This window comes from Lolium perenne, chromosome 3 (genome assembly GCF_019359855.2).
Source record: "Lolium perenne isolate Kyuss_39 chromosome 3, Kyuss_2.0, whole genome shotgun sequence".
Classification (NCBI taxonomy): domain Eukaryota; kingdom Viridiplantae; phylum Streptophyta; class Magnoliopsida; order Poales; family Poaceae; genus Lolium; species Lolium perenne.
Window position 1 is genome coordinate 147942153 of NC_067246.2, and position 22075 is coordinate 147964227.

The following is a 22075-nucleotide window of genomic DNA, read 5'->3' on the forward strand; positions in this document are numbered from 1 at the left end:
TCATCTCCCGGAGGACTCTTCACCGCCATGGTCGCCTCCGGAGTGATGAGTGAGTAGTTCACCCCTGGACTATGGGTCCATAGCAGTAGCTAGATGGTCGTCTTCTCCTAATTGTGCTTCATTGTTGGATCTTGTGAGCTGCCTAACATGATCAAGATCATCTATCTGTAATGCTACATGTTGTGTTTGTTGGGATCCGATGAATAGAGAATACTAAGCTATGTTGATTATCAATCTATTATCTATGTGTTGTTTATGATCTTGCATGCTTTCCGTTATTAGTAGAGGCTCTGGCCAAGTTTTTGCTAGTAACTCCAAGAGGGAGTATTTATGCTCGATAGTGGGTTCATGCCTCCATTAAATCTGGGACAGTGACAGAAAGTTCTAAGGTTGTGGATGTGCTGTTGCCACTAGGGATAAAACATCGATGCTATGTCTAAGGATGTAGTTGTTGATTACATTACGCACCATACTTAATGCAATTGTCTGTTGTTTGCAACTTAATACTGGAAGGGGTTCGGATGATAACCTGAAGGTGGACTTTTTAGGCATAGATGCATGCTGGATAGCGGTCTATGTAATTTGTCGTAATGCCCAATTAAATCTCACTATACTCATCATATCATGTATGTGCATGGTCATGCCCTCTTTATTTGTCAATTGCCCAACTGTAAGTTGTTCACCCAACATGCTTATTCTTATCGGAGAGACGCCTCTAGTGAACTGTGGACACCGGTTCATTCTTTTACATCGAATACAATCTACTGCAATACTTGTTCTACTGTTTTCTGCAAACAATCATCATCCACACTATACATCTAATCCTTTGTTACAGCAAGCCGGTGAGATTGACAACCTCACTGTCACGTTGGGGCAAAGTAATTTGGTTGTGTTGTGCAGGTTCCACGTTGGCGCCGGAATCCCTGGTGTTGCGCCGCACTACACTTCGCCGCCATCAACCTTCAACGTGCTTCTTGACTCCTACTGGTTCGATAAACCTTGGTTTCTTACTGAGGGAAACTTATGATGACCCACAAGTATAGGGGGTGTATCGTAGTATCTTCGATAAATAAGAATGTCAATCCCAACGAGGAGCAGAAGGTGTTGACAAGCAGTTTCGATGAAGGATTCACTGTAAATGCTCATAGACAAATATTCAGGGGGTTTTGATGTAACAGATGAATAAAGTACGAGTAAGTAAAGTGCGAGAGTAACAATTGCAGCGAGTGGCCCAATCCTTTTTAGCACAAAGGACAAGCCGGTTTGTTTACTTATAATGACCAAACGTTCTCGAGGACACACGGGATTTTAGTCTAGTGCTTTCGCTACATACGGCTAAATAATCTTCATTGTTGTGATAAGTGTTGTGTGGGTGAACCTATGCTAATGTACCGCCCTTCCTAGGACTAATACATACTTGTGATTATACCCCTTGCAAGCATCCGCAACTACAAGAAAGTAATTAAGAGTAAATCTAACCACAGCCTTAAACTCTGAGATCCTGCTATCCCTCCTGCATCGATATACCAACGGGGGTTTAGGTTTCTGTCACTCCGGCAACCCCGCAATTGACAAACGAGTACAAGATGCATTCCCCTAGGCCCATAAAGGTGAAGTGTCATGTAGTCGACGTTCACATGACACCACTAGAAGAATAACACCACAACTTAAATATCATACCATTGAATATTACTCAACCATAGTTCACTACTAACATTTAGACTTCACCCATGTCCTCAAGAACTAAACGAACTACTCACGAGACATCATATGGAACATGATCAGAGGTGATATGATGATGAATAACAATCTGAACATAAACCTTGGTTCAATGGTTTCACTCAATAGCATCAACAACAAGTAGAAATCGATACCGGGAGAGTTTCCCCTATCAAACAATCAAGATCAAACCCAAATTGCTATGGCGGTGACGATGTCCAGCGGTGGAGACGGCGGTGATGATGGTGGAGATGATGATGATGGTGATGGAGATGATGTCCAGCTCGATGACGGTGACGATGGCGTCAATTTCCCCCTCCGGGAGGGAATTTCCCCGGCGGATCTCAGCCCGCCGGAGAGCTCTTTTCTCTCTAGTGTTCTCCGCCCCGCAGAGGCGGCTGTAACTCTTCGTGAGGTACCCTCTGTGGCTTAGGTCTTCGGGACGAAGGGTTTCGCGAAGAAAAGGAGGCGAAAGGGGCTGTGGGGCCCCCACACCACAAGGTGGCGCGGCCAGGCCATGGGCCGCGCCGGCCTGTGGTCTGGCCCCACCTTGGGCCTTCTCAGCTCCCCCTTCTGGCTTCCTTCGTCATCTGGAAAAATAGGATTTTTGGTATAATTTCCTTCCACAGTTGATCTTCCGAAATATTGCGTTCTGACGGTGCTTTTTCCAGCAGAATCCTGGCTCCGGTGCTCGATCCTCCAATAATGATGAAACATGCAAAATAGATGAAATAACATAAGTATTGTGTCCAAATACGAAATATATCAATGAATAACAGCAAATTATGATACAAAATAGTGATGCAAATTGGACGTATCAACTCCCCCCAAGCTTAGACTTCGCTTGTCCCCAAGCAAAACTGAACTCAGTAAACAGGACCACATGTTTATGGAGTGAAGAGTCGATAAATAAAATACGGACAAGAAGCATCATATTCATTCACACAAGACATTCTAGTAAACAACTTCCTCATATAACTCAACTTGAAACAAGTATAAAGTAATCACAAATAAAGGTGCATAAGAAATCATAGTTGGTGATGGCAAACTTCGTTCTTGGTCAGAGAACAATTAACAGATTATATTTATCTATTGAGCAGCGCTCTCATGTTAAAGTTTATATGGCACAACTTGCATACTCAATCATAATAGTCTCCTCATAATCATTGATAACTTGCAAAGCTATATTCATTCAGATAAAACTTGTACTAAACAAGGAAGAATAAAGACATGATGAAGCAAATCACAATATAATGGTTTGATCACAACAACCCAAATGCTTGCTTGAGATGGAGGGAAATAGGTTTACTGACTCAACATAAAGTAAAAGACAGGCTCTTCGCAGAGGGAAGCAGTGATTAAATCATGTGCTAGAGCTTTTTCAGTTTTGAAATCATATAGAGATAATAAAAGTAACATTTTGAGAGGTGTTTGTTGTTGTCAACGACTGGTAGCGGGTACTCTAACCCCCTTGCCAGACAACCTTCAAAGAGCGGCTCCCATTTTATTTTTATTTTGTGTGGCACTCCTTCCAACCTTTCTTTCACAAACCATGGCTAACCGAATCCTCGGGTGCCTGCCAACAATCTCATACCATGAAGGAGTGCCTTTTTATTTTGGTTTTATTATGATGATGACACTCCCCCCAACCTTTGCTTACACAAGCCATGGCTAACCGAATCCTTCGGGTGCCGTCCATCAATCACATACCATGGAGGAGTGTCTATTTAGTTTAATTAATTTTGGACTGGGAATCCCATTGCCAGCTCTTTTTGCAAAATTATTGGATAAGCGGATGAAGCCACTAGTCCATTGGTGAAAGTTGCCCAACAAGATTGAAAGATAAAACACCACATACTTCCTCATGAGCTATAAAACATTGACACAAATAAGAGATAGTAAATTTTGAATTGTTTAAAGGTAGCACACGAAGTATTTACTTGGAATGGCAGAAAATACCATGTAGTAGGTAGGTATGGTGGACACAAATGGCATAGGTTTGGGCTAAGGTTTGGATGCACGAGAAGTGTTCCCTCTCAGTACAGGTCTTTGGCTAGCAAGGTTAATTAGCAAGCATAAGAGTCGAGGGAAACAAACAAATATACATGTGATAGAAACAATCATGCATCTTCCTTGTAAGCACAAACAATTTTAACTTCAGAATAATAAGCTATGAGCTAACAAGAAAGAAAGACAATGAAACAACTACATGTATTTCTCTTTTCTACTTAAACCTCAAAGTATTGTTGCTATTGACCAATGCTAAGTTTGCCAAAACCAAATAGATTTATTCAATGCTCCCAAAGTGATACCAACACTAACAACAAGGTAAATCATATAATAGAGATTGCAAACTAAAATAAGATGTGCAATATGTAAATGATAAGACTTCTCATTAATATTCCATAACGATAACTCACACCAAGGGATACATAGATAACCAACTAAAGGAGAGATACTTCCAAACTGCAAACCATCTTATATGATAACTTCCCTACTCATGATATGACACTACTTGACAGTAAAAAGTAAAAGGTAGTGATGATGTGATACCGCGGCACTCCCCCAAGCTTGGAACAAACCAAGGGGATGCCAATACCGATGATGAATTACTCCTTCGGTGATGGTGGTGATAAATTCCTGACAAGCTTCTCAACAAGCTCCTGAAGCTCATCAATCTTGTATGTGAGGTTGCGAATCATCTCCGAACTGTGCTCGACGCGATTAAGAAGTATGTCCGACGGCGAGTCCCAATTCTTGGAGTTATTTCCCCACTCTTCCCTCTCAGGCTTCGTCCTTCCTGCAGTGTTAGAACGATCTATATCCCAATTGCTAGGCAATGCTGCCCTGGGAATCCTTTCAATTTGATTATTGAAAATTAGATTGCGGAAGGGATGGTGAGTGCCTGATAAAGATGTCTTCGGAGCTAGGTAATGACGTGGAACCCATCCTCCGGTGCGAATTCTTGCGCTTTTGTTTGCACTAAAAGGGTTGTCCACCACCTTGATGCTTGCGACGGTAGCACGCGGGTGTGTGCGCGAGTCTTCCTCCACCTCTTCTTCATCCTCCTCCTTGACGCTCTTGTCTTCCTCTTTCCACTCAAGATCTTGATTTTCTTCATCCGGAAACTCCTTGCCCTTTTTCTTGGAGACCATGGTGCTTCTAGACCGAAAATGGATCCTGGCAGAAACAGCTCGAAACAAAACACGTCGAGAAAACGATATACGGACCTCCAGGGGTCCGGGGGATTATATAGCAAAAATTTTCACGACAAAAGGAAAGTACCAGATCGAACCAGAGTCGGAAAGGGGCGATGAGGCGGCCAGACCATAGGTCGGCGCGGGCCCAGGCCAGGCCGCGCCGGCCTATGGTGGCACGCCCTCGTGCGTCTTTTCCACTCCATTTCGATCTCGTGATTTTTCATATTTTCCAAAAACAGCAAAAATATTGTTCGGAAAGTAAATTGCGAACTTTTCATTACCAGTACTGTTACCTATTCAAAGTCGAGTTCTGGCGGACTGCCAATTTGTCCTTTAATGAAAGCTTCCGGTGTTTCCACTCGAATAATATCAACATCAACATTATAGGAATCACCTGAGATATAATGCTTGAGTCTTTGTCCATTTACCACTTGTGTAGCATTGCCTTGGAGAGAGCTAATTTTGATTGCTCCTGAACGATACACCTCCTCGACAACATACGGTCCTTCCCATTTCGAGAGTAATTTCCCTGCAAAGAATCTGAGACGAGACCGATACAATAGGACTTTATCTCCAATGTTAAATTCTCTTTTGATAATCCTTCTATCATGCCATTTTTTAACTTTCTCTTTAAAGAGTTTAGCATTTTCGTAAGCTTCACTTCTCCATTCATCTAGAGAACTCAATTGCAACAACCTCTTATTACCGGCAAGTTTAGGATCTTTATTTAATTCTCTAACAGCCCAATAAGCTTTGTGCTCTAGTTCTAAAGGTAAATGACAAGCTTTCCCATAAACCATTTTATAAGGTGACATTCCCATGGGATTTTTATAAGCAGTTCTATAAGCCCAAAGTGCATCCTTCAATTTACTAGCCCAATTCTTTCTAGTTTTATTAACAGTCTTTTGCAAGATAGATTTAATCTCTCTATTTGATAATTCTACTTGCCCACTAGTTTGAGGATGATAAGCGGAAGCAATTCTATGATTAATACCATATCTAGCAAGAGTCTTTCTAAAACCACCATGAATAAAATGAGAACCTCCATCAGTTATAATATATCTAGGAACTCCAAATCTAGGAAAAATAATATCTAAAAGCATTCTTAAAGAGGTCTCACCATCAGCACTTTTTGTAGGTATGGCTTCCACCCATTTAGTAACATAATCAACGGCAACAAGTATATGAGTGTTACCTTCTGAAGAGGGAAAAGGTCCCATGAAGTCAAATCCCCAACAATCAAACGGTTCAATAACAAGAGTATAATTCATCGGCATTTCATTGCGTCTAGAGATATTACCAACCCTTTGACATTCATCACAAGATAAAATAAACTTCCTTGCATCTTTGAAGAGAGTTGGCCAATAAAAACCTGATTGTAGAACCTTTTGCGTGGTTCTTTCTCCGGCGTGATGTCCTCCATAAGCACTACCATGGCATTTACTCAATATCTCCTGTTGTTCATATTCGGGAACACATCTTCGCATAATACCATCCACTCCTTCTTTATATAAGTGTGGGTCATCCCAGAAATAATGCCTCAAGTCATAAAAGAATTTCCTCCTTTGCTGGGCTGAAAAGGTTGGAGGCAAGTACTTGGAAACAATAAAGTTAGCATAATCAGCATACCAAGGACTGTCTCGCGAACTCACCTTTATTGCAGCCAATTGTTCATTTGGAAAACTATCATTAACAGGAACAGGATCATAAGCAATATTTTCCAATCTAGACAAATTATCAGCAACAGGATTATCAGCACCTTTCCTATCTACAATATGTAAATCAAATTCTTACAACAGAAGTACCCATCTAATAAGCCTAGGCTTAGCATCTTTCTTTTGCATAAGGTATCTGATTGCAGCATGATCAATATGAATAGTAACTTTTGAATCAACAATATAGGATCTAAACTTATCACAAGCAAAGACTACAGCTAACAATTCCTTTTCAGTAGTAGCATAATTTCTTTGAGCAGCATCAAGAGTTTTACTAGCATAATGAATAACATTCAGTTTTTTGTTTACCCGCTGTCTAAGAACAGCGCCTACAGCAAAATCACTAGCATCACACATAATTTCAAAAGGTAAGTTCCAATCAGGAGGTTCAACTATAGGAGCAGTTGTTAAGGCTTTCTTAAGAGTTTCAAAAGCTTCCTTACAATCATCATCAAAAACAAAAGGTACATCTTTTTGAAGAAGATTAGTAAGAGGCTTTGAAATCTTGGAGAAATCTTTAATAAACCTCCTATAAAACCCAGCATGACCAAGAACACTACGAATACCTTTAACATCCCTAGGATAGGGCATCTTCTCAATTGCTTCAACCTTAGCTCTGTCAACTTCAATACCTCTCTCGGAAATTTTATGTCCCAATACAATTCCTTCATTAACCATAAAGTGGCATTTCTCCCAATTAAGAACAAGGTTAGTTTATTCACATCTCTGCAAAACTTTATCGAGGTTCCGCAAGCAATTATCAAAAGAATTCCCATAGACAGAAAAATCATCCATGAATACCTCTACAATACTCTCGCAAAAACCATGAAAAATAGCAGACATGCATCTTTGAAAAGTAGCAGGAGCATTACATAAACCAAAAGGCATACGTCTATAAGCATAAGTTCCATAGGGACAAGTGAAAGTGGTTTTCTCTTGATCTTTAGTTTTAACAGCAATTTGTGAAAACCCAGAATAACCATCAAGAAAGCAAAAATGAGTATTTTTAGATAACCTTTCTAACATTTGATCAATAAAAGGCAAAGGGTAATGATCTTTTTTAGTAACCTTATTAACTTTTCGATAATCAATGCACATTCTATACCCTACAACCACTCTTTGAGGTATGAGCTCATCATTATCATTAGGCACAACAGTCATTCCTCCTTTCTTAGGAACACAATGCACAGGACTAACCCATCTACTATCAGCAATAGGATATATAATACAAGCTTCAAGAAGTCGTAATACCTCATTTCTTACCACATCCTTCATCTTAGGAATTAGACGACGCTGAGGTTCAACAACAGGCTTCGCATCATCTTCCATATTAATGGCGTGTTGGCAAATAGAGGGAGAAATCCCCTTCAAATCATCAAAAGTGTAGCCAATAGCACCTCGGTGTTTCTTCAATATTTCCAATAATCTTTCTTCTTCAAACTCTGTAAGCTTAGAACTAATAATAACAGGATATATTTTCTTATCATCAATATGAGCATATTTAAGATTATCAGGCAAATGTTTTAAATCAAAGACAGGATCTTCCTTCGGTGGCGGTGTTGTACCCAGATCTTCCACCGGTAAATCATGCTTGAGAATAGGTTGGCGAAGAAAAATTTCCTCAAGCTCATCTCTTTCTTTCCTGAAAACATCACTCTCGCTATTCTCCAAATGTCGCTGCAAAGGATTATTAGGAACAAGAACAATAGATGCACACTGTTCCATTTTAAAATCATTACTAGGCAAATCAGCTTTATAAGGAGTTTTGGTAAATTTAGAGAAGTTAAACTCATAAGATTCACCAGCAAATTTAGTCAGAATTTTCTCTTTCTTGCAATCTATAATAGCTCCACAAGTATTTAGAAAAGGTCTACCAAAAATAATAGTACAATAATCACTAGCAGCAGAACCAAGTACCAAAAAGTCAGCAGGATATTTAATCTTACCGCATAAAACTTCCACATCTCGAACAATACCAATTGGAGAAATAGTTTCTCTATTAGCCAGCTGAATAACCACATCAATATCTTCAAGTTCACAAGAACCAATTTCGTGCATAATCTCCGTATAAAGCTCATAAGGAATAGCACTAATACTTGCACCAATATCACATAAACCATAATAGCAATGATCACCAATTCTAACAGATAGCATAGGAACACTAGCTTGCTTGGGTTTATTAGGATGTGAAACAATATTAGAAGCATCTTCACAGAAAATAATATGACCTTCCTCCAAATTTTCAGTCACAAGATCTTTAACTATTGCAACAGCAGGTTCAACTTTTATTTGTTCTTCAGGTTCTATAGGTTTCTTTTCACTTTTATGAACCGCACTATTTATAACAGAGTACTCCTTCATTTTAGCAGGGAAAGGAGTTTTTTCAATATAAGCTTCAGGAATAACATGATCAACAGTTTCAACTACAACGCATTTATTAATAGATGAATCAATTTTATCTTTATACGGTTCATGATACTTATCAAAATTCTTCTTAGGCAATTCATAATGAGAGGCAAAAGCTTTATAAAGATTTGCAACAGCTTGAGAATCAAGACCATATGTAGCACTCATATTACGAAATTTATCAGTATCCATAAAAGCTTCAATGCATTTGTAATCATAATTTATACCTGATTCTCGATCTTTGTCGATCTCCCATCCTTCAGTATTTTCCTGGATCCGATTAAGAAGGTCCCTTTTAAACTCTTCCTTATTACGCGTGAATGATCCAGAACAAGAAGTATCCAGCAAGGTCTTGTCTTCAAAAGAAAGTCTTGCATAGAAATTATCAATAATAACATTACCAGGAAGCTCATGAATGGGGCATTTGAGCATTAAAGACTTCAATCTCCCCCAAGCTTGGGCAATACTCTCTCCATCATGAGGCCAAAAATTATATATGCGATTCCGATCCTTGTGAATTTCACTTGGAGGATAGAACTTAGAATAAAACCAGGGCACAATATCATTCCATTCAAGAGAATCCCCATTATCCAGTAATTTATACCAATGCACCGCTTTACCAGACAGCGATATAGAGAATAGTTTCTTCCTCACTTCATCCATAGCCCAATACCTGCACACTTGAATAAACCGCATAATTCATGCAAGAACAGTAAATGATCTCCAGGGTGGACAGTTCCATCCCCTGTATAACAGTTATTCACTACGCGTTCAATAATTTTCATAGGTATTTTGTATGGTATTTCCTCCTCACCTGGCGCCTCATCCACTACCTTTGCAGTAGTAGCGGATTTCCCAAATAAACATTCGACAGAAGATCTCTCCATAATGAATTATGGCAGCAGGCAGAAATAAAATCAGCACAAACAGTAGATATTTCCCTTACCAATTCCACTTACCAATAGCGCTTCACTCCCCGGCAACGGCGCCAGAAAATAGTCTTGATGACCCACAAGTATAGGGGGTGTATCGTAGTATCTTCGATAAATAAGAATGTCGATCCCAACGAGGAGCAGAAGGTGTTGACAAGCAGTTTCGATGAAGGATTCACTGTAAATGCTCACAGACAAATATTCAGGGGGTTTTGATGTAACAGATGAATAAAGTACGAGTAAGTAAAGTGCGAGAGTAACAATTGCAGCGAGTGGCCCAATCCTTTTTAGCACAAAGGACAAGCCGGTTTGTTTACTTATAATGACCAAACGTTCTCGAGGACACACGGGATTTTAGTCTAGTGCTTTCGCTACATACGGCTAAATAATCTTCATTGTTATGATAAGTGTTGTGTGGGTGAACCTATGCTAATGTACCGCCCTTCCTAGGACTAATACATACTTGTGATTATACCCCTTGCAAGCATTCGCAACTACAAGAAAGTAATTAAGAGTAAATCTAACCACAGCCTTAAACTCTGAGATCCTGCTATCCCTCCTGCATCGATATACCAACGGGGGTTTAGGTTTCTGTCACTCCGGCAACCCCACAATTGACAAACGAGTACAAGATGCATTCCCCTAGGCCCATAAAGGTGAAGTGTCATGTAGTCGACGTTCACATGACACCACTAGAAGAATAACACCACAACTTAAATATCATACCATTGAATATTACTCAACCATAGTTCACTACTAACATTTAGACTTCACCCATGTCCTCAAGAACTAAACGAACTACTCACGAGACATCATATGGAACATGATCAGAGGTGATATGATGATGAATAACAATCTGAACATAAACCTTGGTTCAATGGTTTCACTCAATAGCATCAACAACAAGTAGAAATCGATACCGGGAGAGTTTCCCCTATCAAACAATCAAGATCAAACCCAAATTGCTATGGCAGTGACGATATCCAGCGGTGGAGATGGCGGTGATGATGGTGGAGATGATGATGATGGTGATGGAGATGATGTCCAGCTCGATGACGGTGACGATGGCGTCGATTTCCCCCTCCGGGAGGGAATTTCCCCGGCGGATCTCAGCCCGCCAGAGAGCTCTTTTCTCTCTGGTGTTCTCCGCCCCGCAGAGGCGGCTGTAACTCTTCGTGAGGTACCCTCTGTGGCTTAGGTCTTCGGGACGAAGGGTTTCGCGAAGAAAAGGAGGCGAAAGGGGCTGTGGGGCCCCCACACCACAAGGTGGCGCGGCCAGGCCATGGGCCGCGCCGGCCTGTGGTCTGGCCCCACCTTGGGCCTTCTCAGCTCCCCCTTCTGGCTTCCTTCGTCATTTGGAAAAATAGGATTTTTGGTATAATTTCCTTCCACAGTTGATCTTCCGAAATATTGCGTTCTGACGGTGCTTTTTCCAGCAGAATCCTGGCTCCGGTGCTCGATCCTCCAATAATGATGAAACATGCAAAATAGATGAAATAACATAAGTATTGTGTCCAAATACGAAATATATCAATGAATAACAGCAAATTATGATACAAAATAGTGATGCAAATTGGACGTATCAACTTACTGCTGTACGCATCACACCTTCCACTTGGGGTTCCCAACGGTCGCGTGCTGTACGCGTGTCAAGCGACAGTGTTGGGCCTCCAAGAGCAGAGGTTTGTAGAACAGCAGCAAGTTTTCCCTTAAGTGGATCACCCAAGGTTTATCGAACTCAGGGAGGAAGAGGTCAAAGATATCCCTCTCATGCAACCCTGCAACCACAAAGCAAGAAGTCTCTTGTGTCCCCAACACACCCAATACACTTGTCAAATGTATAGGTGCACTAGTTCGGCGAAGAGATAGTGAAATATAGGTGGTATGAATATATGAGCAGCAGTAACGGCACCAGAAAATAGCTTGATGCTACAACTGGCGTGTGGTTGATGGTGGTAATATTGCATGCAGTACAGATGCAGTAGAACAGTAAACAAGCAGATGATTGCAGTATTTAGGAACAAGGCCTAGGGATAATACTTTCACTTATGGACACTCTCAACGTTGATCACATAACAGAATAAATAGATAAATGATATACTCTACACTCTCTTATTGGATGATGAACACCACTAATTGTGTAGGATTACACGAACCCTCAATGTCGGAGTTAACAAGCTCCACAATATTCGATATTCATGTTTAAATAACCTTAGAGTGCATGATAGATCATTGCAATTACACCAAGTACTAACATAGCATGCACATTGTCACCATCACACTATGAAGGAGGAATAGATCACATCAATACTATCATAGCAATAATTAACTTCATAATCTACAAGAGATTACAATCATAACCTACGCCAAGTACTACACGATGCACACACTCTCACCATTACACCATGCAGGAGGAATAGACTACTTTAATAACATCACTAGAGTAACACATAGATGAATAGTGATACAAAACTCATATGAATCTCAATCATGTAAGGCAGCTCATGAGATCATTGTATTGAAGTACATAGGGAGAGAGATTAACCACATAGCTACTGGTACAACCCTTAGCCTCGATGGAGAACTACTCCCTCCTCATGGCAGACAGCAGCGTTGATGAAGATGGCGGTGGAGATGGCAGCGGTGTCGATGGAGGAGCCTTCCGGGGGCACTTCCCCGTCCCGGTGGCGTGCCGGAACAGAGAGTCCTGTCCCCTAGATCTTGGCTTCGCGATGGCGGCGGCTCTGGAAGGTTTCTCGTACCGTGGCTTTTCCGTATCGAAGATTTAGGTCAGGGACCTTTAAATAGGCGAAGAGGCGGAGTCGGAAGGTCGACGAGGCGGAGACACAACGGGGGGGGGCGCGGCCCACCCCCTGGCCGCGCCAGCCTATCATCTGGGGCCAATAGGGCCCTCCTCTGGTGGCTCTCGGGTGTTCTGGAAGCTTCGTGGGATTCTAAGATGCTGGGCGTTGATTTCGTCCAATTCCGGGAATATTTCCTTACTAGGATTTCTGAAACCAAAAACAGCAGAAAACAGCAACTGGCACTTCGGCATCTTGTCAATAGGTTAATTCCGGAAAACGCATAAAAACGATATAAAGTGTGAACAAAACATGTAGGTATTGTCATAAAACAAGCATGGAACATAAGAAATTATCGATACGTTGGAGACGTATCAGCATCCCCAAGCTTAGTTCCTACTCGTCCTCGAGTAGGTAAACGATAACAAAGATAATTTCTGAAGTGACATGCTACCAACATAATCTTAATCATACTATTGCAAAGTATATGAGATGAATGCAGCGATTCAAAGCAATGGTAAAGACAATGAGTAAACAACTGAATCATATAGCAAAGACTTTTCATGAATAGTACTTTCAAGACAAGCATCAATAAGTCTTGCATAAGAGTTAACTCATAAAGCAATAAATTCATAGTAAAGGCATTGAAGCAACACAAAGGAAGATTAAGTTTCAGCGGTTGCTTTCAACTTGTAACATGTATATCTCATGAATAGTTGTCAATGCAAAGAAATATAACAAGTGCAATAAGCAAGCATGTAAGGATCAATGCACAGTTAACACAAGTGTTTGCTTCTAAGATAGAGAGAAATGGGTAAACTGACTCAACATAGAAGTAGAAGAAAGGCCCTTCGCAGAGGGAAGCATTGATTGCTATATTTGTGCTAGAGCTTTTATTTTGAAAACAAGAAAGAGAGCATAAAAGTAAAGTTTTGAGAGGTGTTTGTTGTTGTCAACGAATGGTAGTGGGCACTCTAACCCCCTTGCCAGACAAACCTTCAATGAGCGGCTCCCATGAAACATTTTTATTTTTGGGTGGCACTCCTTCCAACCTTTACTTTCACAAACCATGACTAACCGAATCCTCGGGTGCCTGCCAACAATCTCATACCATGAAGGAGTGCCTTTTTATTTTAGTTTTATTTAGATGACACTCCTCCCCACCTTTGCTTTCTCAAGCCATGGCTAACCGAATCCTCGGGTGCCGTCCAACAATCACATACCATGGAGGAGTGTCTACTTTTTGTAAAATTATGAAGGTTAATTAATTTGGGACTGGGAATCCCATTGCCAACTCTTTTTGCAAAATTATTGGATAAGCGGATGAAGCCACTAGTCCATTGGTGAAAGTTGCCCAACAAGATTGAAAGATAAACACCACATACTTCCTCATGAGCTATAAAACATTGACACAAATCAGAGGTAATAAATTTTGAAGTGTTTAAAGATAGCACTCAAGCAATTTACTTTGGAATGGCGGAGAAATACCATGTAGTAGGTAGGTATGGTGGACACAAATGGCATAGTGTTTGGCTCAAGGATTTTGGATGCATGAGAAGTATTCCCTCTCAATACAAGGCTTAGGCTAGCAAGGTTGTTTGAAGCAAACACAAGTATGAACCGGTACAGCAAAACTCACATAAGAACATATTGCAAGCATTATAAGACTATACATTGTCTTCCTTGTTGTTCAAACCCTTACTAGAAAATATCTAGACCTTAGAGAGACCAATCATGCAAACCAAATTTTAGCAAGCTTTATGTATTTCTTCACTAATAGGTGCAAAGTATATGATGCAAGAGCTTAATCATGAGCACAACAATTGCCAAGTATCACATTATTCAAGACATCATACCAATTACTACATGTAGCATTTCTCGTTTCCAACCATATAACAATTAACGAAGCAGTTTCAACCTTCGCCATGAACATTAAAAGCTAAGAACACATGTGTTCATATGAACCAGCGGAGCGTGTCTCTCTCCCACACAAGCATGAATTTATTCAAACAAAACAAAAATGAAAACATACAGACGCTCCAAGCAAAGTACATAAGATGTGACCGAATAAAAATATAGTTTCAAGGGAGGAACCTGATAATTTGTCGATAAAGAAGGGGATGCCTTGGGCATCCCCAAGCTTAAATGCTTGAGTCTTCTTGAAATATACAGGGATGAACCACCGGGGCATCCCCAAGCTTAGAGCTTTCACTCTCCTTGATCATATTGTATCATCCTCCTCTCTTGACCCTTGAAAACTTCCTCCACACCAAACTCGAAACAAACTCATTAGAGGGTTAGTGCATAATCAAAAATTCACATGTTCAGAGGTGACACAGTCATTCTTAACACTTCTGGACATTGCTCAAAGCTTCTGAAAGTTAATGGAACAAAGAAATCCATTCAACATAGCAAAAGAAGCAATGCGAAATAAAAGACAGAATCTGTCAAAACAAAACAGTCCGTAAAGACGAATTTTATAGAGGCACCAGAATTGCTCAGATGAAAATGATCAAATTGAATGAAAGTTGCGTACATATCTGAGGATCATGCACGTAAATTGGCAGATTTTTCTGAGTTACCTACAGAGAACCCTGCCCAAATTCGTGACAGACAGAAATCTGTTTCTGCGCAGTAATCCAAATCTAGTATGAACCTTACTATCAAAGACTTTACTTGGCACAACAATGCAATAAAATAAAGATAAGGAGAGGTTGCTACAGTAGTAACAACTTCCAAGACTCAAATATAAAACAAAAGTACTGTAGTAAAATAAACACATGGGTTATCTCCCAAGAAGTTCTTTCTTTATAGCCATTAAGATGGGCTCAGCAGTTTTAATGATGCACTCGCAAGAAATAGTATTTGAAGCAAAAGAGAGCATCAAGAGGCAAATTCAAAACAAATTTAAGCCTAACGTGGTTCCTATGAAAAGGAATCTTGTAAATAAACAAGTTCATAAAGCATAATGCAACAAGCATAGAAAGATAAAACAAGTGCAGCTTCAAGATTTTAAGCATATAGAGAGGTGTTTTACTAACATGAAAATTTCTACAACCATATTTTCCTCTCTCATAATAACTTTCAGTAGCATCATGAACAAACTCAACAATATAACTATCACATAAAGCATTCTTATCATGAGTCTCATGCATAAAATTATTACTCTCCACATAAGCATAATCAATTTTATTAGTTGTAGTGGGAGCAAATTCAACAAAGTAGCTATCATTATTATTATCATCATCAAATATAGGAGGCATATTGTAATCATAATCAAATTTATCCTCCATAACAGGCGGCACCAAAAGACTACTATCATTATAATCATCATAAATAGGAGGCAAAGTATCATCAAAGAAAAATTTCTCCTCAATGCTTAGGGGACTTAAAATATCATGCTCATCAAAACCAGCTTCCCCAAGCTTAGAATTTTCCATATCATTAGCAACAATGGTATTCAAAGTGTTCATACTAATATGTTCCATGGGTTTTTTAATTTTCGCATCAAACCATCCATGTCTTAACTCAGTAAATAGAATAAAAAGCTCCATGTTGCTTTCCATTATACCAAACTAGTGATAAACAAGAAACAAAAAGATGCAATTGCAGGATCTAAAAGAAATAGCTTCGAGTACTTACAACGGTGCCGGAAAATAGCTTAGTAGCCGAGATCCGGAGTGTGAGTGCCTTTTACCTTTCCTCCCCGGCAACGGCGCCAGAAAATACTTGACTGCCCAGGACTGGCGCCGTTGCCGGGGAACGAAGGAAAGCTACACCATTTCCTCCCTCGTCAACAGTGCACCAGTCCTGGGCAGTCACCCCTACTTCAAGCTCAAGCACGACGCTGTAGGAGTTGTCGGGTTCTCGTCGATTCAGAAGTGAACCGCCACCATGAGGATGCTTGCATACGGAGCACCTACCGATACACGGGACGACTACCTTCGCATGAGTGAGTCTACTGCCATCGAGTGCATGTACAAGTTTGGCCGAGCTGTGGTGGAAAAGTTTGTAAATACTACTTGCGAGGGCCAACTGTGGAAGAGACTGCAAGGATCATGGCACAAAATGCTGCCAGAGGATTCCCTGCAATGCTTGGAAGCATCGATTGCATGCACTGGTCATGGAAGAACTGCCCGTTGGCAAGTTATATACAAAGGCCGTCATGGATATTGCAGTGTGGTGCTTGAACCTGTGGATTTGTCATTCTTTCTTTAGCATGGCGGGATCACGCAATGACATCAACGTGTTGCAGCAGTCTTCGGTGTTCAGCAGACTAGTGGAAGGGCATGCTCCACCATGCAACTATGAGATCAATGGCCACCAATATACCAAAGGCTATTATCTAGCTGATGCTATATATCCAAAATGGGCCACTTTTGTCAAAACAATCTCGGCTCCATCAGGTCAGAAGAATTCCCACTTTGCTGCGCGACAGAAGGCTTGCATGAAGGATATCGAGCGGGCATTTGGTGTGCTTCAAGCTTAACTTGCAATTGTCCGGTACCCTGCTCTAAGTTGGTCTCACGACCAAATCTGGGAGGTGATGCAGGCTTGTGTGATCATGCACAACATGATCATCGAGGATGACCGCAAGAATCATGCCATGACACACGTTAGTCCGTATCAGTGTCAGAGCCCTCTTGCGAAGGTTGATCATGAGTTGCCTGCAGATTTTGCTGATTTCCTCGCCATGCACGCAGAGATCCGTGACAACAATGTTCACGATCAACTTCAAGCTGATCTCGTTGAGCATGTGTGGAGGATCAAAGAATTATCAGCAAATGCCGCGGCACCTTGATCTAGCTCTATTTATTACATTTGTTTAGTTGTTTTATTGTTTGTTGTATTTTAATTTGAAAACAATCTCTACAAACATATTTATTTATTTGTATGCTATATTTAATAAATGGTTGTGTTTTCAAAAACCCTTTAAAAAAATTTGGGGGCAGCGTTTGGGGGACGTGGCTGGGGAGCGACATCCCCCAAACGCGGCACGAATAAAACATGTCCCCAAAATAATTCGGCGCCGTTTGAGGGACGCGGCGGAAGATGCTCTAAGTAAATCAACTAACTACACATTTTACTAACCAAATCAACTAAACATTACAAGTCTAATAACTCAACAAAAAAGGGGAGGGGCGGTGGTGCTCATCGTGGAGTCGAGGATGCCAGCGGCGTGGGCGACCGACGATGGGGCACCTAGGGCAGCAGTGACCAAGACAACAAGGCGGCGGTGAGAAAAGGATGGGGTAGAGGAGTGGGCGTGTCCAGTTGCGTACGTGTAGCTACAACAGAGACCATCTTGAAGGGGAAGTTACCGATCATCACAACGCTCCCCACCTCTACTGTCGATCGTCAGGCGATACCCGCAAAACCCTGGTTGAAACCAAATGTTGGATCTGTTAAGCTTACAATTGATGGATCCTTCAAGGATGGTGTTGGTGGAGCAGGCATGATCCTCAGAGATGACACGGGTGTGATTATCTTCTCTGCATGCAAGTGGACCAGCCCTTGTATTGAACCGCTAGAGGCAGAACTACAAGCGTGTCTGGTCGGGCAGGATCTTGCCCTGGCTCATTCCTCCCTTCCGGTCATCATTGACACAGACTCGGCACAAATGGTTTCGATGATTCAAGCTCCGGAGATGGATCGGTCTATCCATAGTCATATAGTTTCAGAGATAAATTTTTTAGTTTCTGCTAGTAGACCTTGAGTTTTGTAAAGGTGGATCGTGGACAGGTTAGGCTTGGTCATGTTCTCGCAAATTTTGCAAGAACTCGGCTCAGGACCTGTTGTTGCGCTTCATGAGATTGAGTGTGAGTCCCTTGTAAGCCGTACTGTCTAATAAAGATCCAGTTTTACCCGTAAAAAAGAAAAAATTGGCGCTGGCGCGCCACTAATAATAGGTTGCCGCAAGTCTCTACTAGTGATACAGTACAAAACGTTCAGTAAAATACACATCTAAAGAGTAATAGTAAATCGATACCCGATCATGGTAACACAGAACGTACGCGCCTGGTATACAAGGGCACAAATTACATGTAAAACATAAACTGAAATTAGGCGCGGAAAAGTGCGGCGACCGGCGCAGCGACGACCGACGCGACGGTTGTGGTAGAAAATATGGCTGAGGCCACGACGGATCCAGCTGACCGGAGGATCTGGAAGTATAGCCTCGGGTCCGCCACGAACGCGGCGCGCCATATGAGGAATCCTGCGGCGCCCGGGGCTTTCATGGTGGTGCTGGCGCAGCACTGGCAGCAGTACCTGCACATCGGGAGGAGGTTGCTGAGCGCCCGTCCGACCGCCATGGCGATGACGTGCAAGTAATGCGCGGTCCAGCAGACGAGCTGGACGAGCGCCTTCGCGATTCCCAAGGCGGGGGCGCGCAAGCGGAAGACCGCGGACATCAGGGCCTCTCCCGTCATCGCGGCGGCGGCTGACAGCAGCGGCCCGCAGTACCAGACAAGGGCGACGAGGGAAACAACTAGGACGATACACAGGACGAACGGGAGCGCGACAGCGGCGGTGGTCTTGATCCACCGCCAGAACGCCTCCAGGGCCGGGACGAGTTCGTCAGCCGCGCCGGCGAGCGTGGCGAGGATGCTAGCGAAGGAGCGCCGGACGAGCGGCCAAAAGCCGTCCAGGCCGATGCTGATGCCGGCGGCTGCATCGGCGACGATGCTTTGTATCCACCGCCCGAAAGCCTCGAACGGGAGGACAAGCTTGTGGGCGGCGCTGGAGAGCGCAGCGAGGAGGCTGGGGAAGATGCCCTGCACGCTGGCCGCGGCTATCTGCAGCCAGCGGCAAAGCGCTTCGAACGGCACGATGAGCACATGGGCTGCGTTCCCCACCGTGGCCACGAGGTTGACGACGAGACCGTGTATGAGATGCCACAGGCCGTTGAAGCAGAGGCTGATGCCCGCGGCAGCGCTGGCGGCGGTGGCCTGCAGCAGGTGCCAGAGCGCCTCGAACGGCAGGAGGAGCAAGTGGGCCGCGCCGGCGGCGGCGGTCTGCAGCAAGCGCCAGAGCACCTCGAACGGGAGGACCAGCAGGTGTGCCACGCTCCCGAGTAATCCCACGACGAGCTGCCACAGGTCGCCAGGGCCGAAGCTCATGCGCACGGTGTTAACGTCCGCGGCGACGACCCGCACGATAGCGCCGCCTGCGCCATGCAGAAGCTTCCTCGATGCTGTCTCAGCGAATGCCATATCGAAGCAATTGTGTAGCAAAGTTTCTGCTCTGAGTGGAGTGAGTACAGCGGTGCTGCGCACTGGAGTCTTATCTTGACCTGGCGTTCTTGTCTTCTTTACTATTTCACTGTATACACTGGTACAGTGCCACATAGACATGCATTGGGGAGTCAGGGCGGCTTCCTCGATTTGCAGGCCGTACTTTGTGGGATTCGCGTCGCGTGCTATGTTTCCAAAGTATCGTGCACCTTTCGTCTTAGACCAATTTCAATAGTGTAGCCAGCTGCTGGTTATAAGCTAAATGCCATATCATCTATAGCTAACTTAGAGTCAATATATACAATAGTGAGCTATAAAAATGTAGTACTTTATCAATGTATGATCCACCTTTCACTCTCACAAAGTGCCTAGAAGCATGTGCTAGAGCTGGCTCTTGCATAAGAGCCCACTCTCCTTCTCTCTCCTACTCTCACTCCTCCAACTAAGAAATAATATACTATTTTAACTCTTATAGACAGCTGAGTAGGACTTATTTTACTTGCTCTTAAAAAGGTGAAAAGTAGAAAGTCCACTCGCAATACTCAAAGGACTCCACTAAGTATTTACTTTTACTTTCTTTTAATAGAATAAGAATCTCTTTTATTCAAAGGATTTTAAAAGCGCGGGAATATAAAAGGAACAAGTTGTTATAATATACTCCCTCTGTATCGATTTAGGGCATGAGCAATGGAGGCAGCTGTCCAACTAGGCTTGGATAAAACTTTTGACAAATACATGCCATGTTATAGTCCCATTAATATATCTTTCTCTCAAAAGCTGATTTGATTTTTTTTCTCTTTCTCTCTCACATTTTCACTCAGTTTTCACTTTATGGCTGAAGAGGCTGCCTCCTGATGAAGAGACTACCTCCTCATCCGAACCTATTTTGGATCACCCGAACCTAACTAAAGTTGTGAGGCAGTATCTCTAGGGTAGTGCATTGGGCATGCCCTTATGAGGTCTCCGCCTAGCGTAGAAAATGTTTATCACTAATTTAGTCAATAAAATATAAGATATATGTCACATATGGTGTATTATTGGATTCGTATTTCAAGTAAAGTTTCTAATGGAGTTTTTTTTGTAAAGCTGCATTGTGTATCTATTATATAGACTAAAGGCGATACAAAGATGTCTAAAATAGATCCATCATGTTAAGCACATCATCTAAATTAATATCAACAATTAATATAAAATTAGTGGTTATGATTTAGTAAAAGAGTATTCATTACGTAACCGTGTAATTTCGTTGACACGGTCTATAGGATGCTCCATTTCTTTAATGATGATTGTGTGGATTCCTTTAATGTTTTAAAGAATGCTTTGATAAGTGCTCCTATAATTCAACCGCCTAATTGAAATTTACCATTTGAGATTATGTGTGATGCAAGTGATTATGCGGTAGGTGCTGTGTTAGGATAAAGAATTGATAAGAAACTAAATGTCATATAGTATGTTAGTAAAACTCTTGATGGCGCTCAAAGAAATTATGCTACTACTGAAAAAGAACTTTTAGCTGTAATCTTTGATTGTGGTAAGTTTAGACCTTACATTGTAGATTCTAAAGTCATAGTACACTCTGATCATTATGCTATTAAATACTTTATAAATAAGAAAGGAGCTAAGCCTAGAATTATTAGATGGGTTCTATTACTTGAAGAATTTGATTTACATATTATTGATAGAAAAGTTGAGGATAATTCGGTAGCTGATCATTTATCTAGAATGAGAACATCCAGGTAGATCCCACTCCTATTAATGATAGCTTTGCTAATGAATAACTTGCAAACATTAATGTATCAAGTGCAAAAATAGCTTCTCCATGGTTTGCTGATTATGCTAATTTTATTGTTGGAAAAATTATACCACCTCAATTTACTTATCAATAAAGAGATAAATTCTTCTATGATCTTAAACATTATTTTTGAGATGATCCATTTCTTTATAAGAAAAGTGTAGATGGAACAATTAGACATTGTGTGCTTGAGTTTGAAAAGCAAAGCAGTATTAAAGATTGTCATGATAGTCCCTATGGAGGGCACCACGCGGGAGACCACACAGCTGCAAAGG

At 41.8% G+C, this 22075-nt stretch overlaps 1 protein-coding gene across 1 annotated transcript; it reads right to left on the bottom strand.

Annotated features, from left to right (window-relative positions):
• Positions 1-18738: 18738 nt before the first annotated feature.
• Positions 18739-20036, bottom strand: LOC127327018 (uncharacterized). Its single transcript, XM_051353794.2, has one exon. The coding sequence runs from the start codon at positions 19985-19987 to the stop codon at positions 18836-18838; it is 1152 nt and encodes a 383-aa protein (XP_051209754.1). The 5' UTR covers positions 19988-20036; the 3' UTR covers positions 18739-18835.
• Between the last annotated feature and the right edge of the window lie 2039 nt (positions 20037-22075).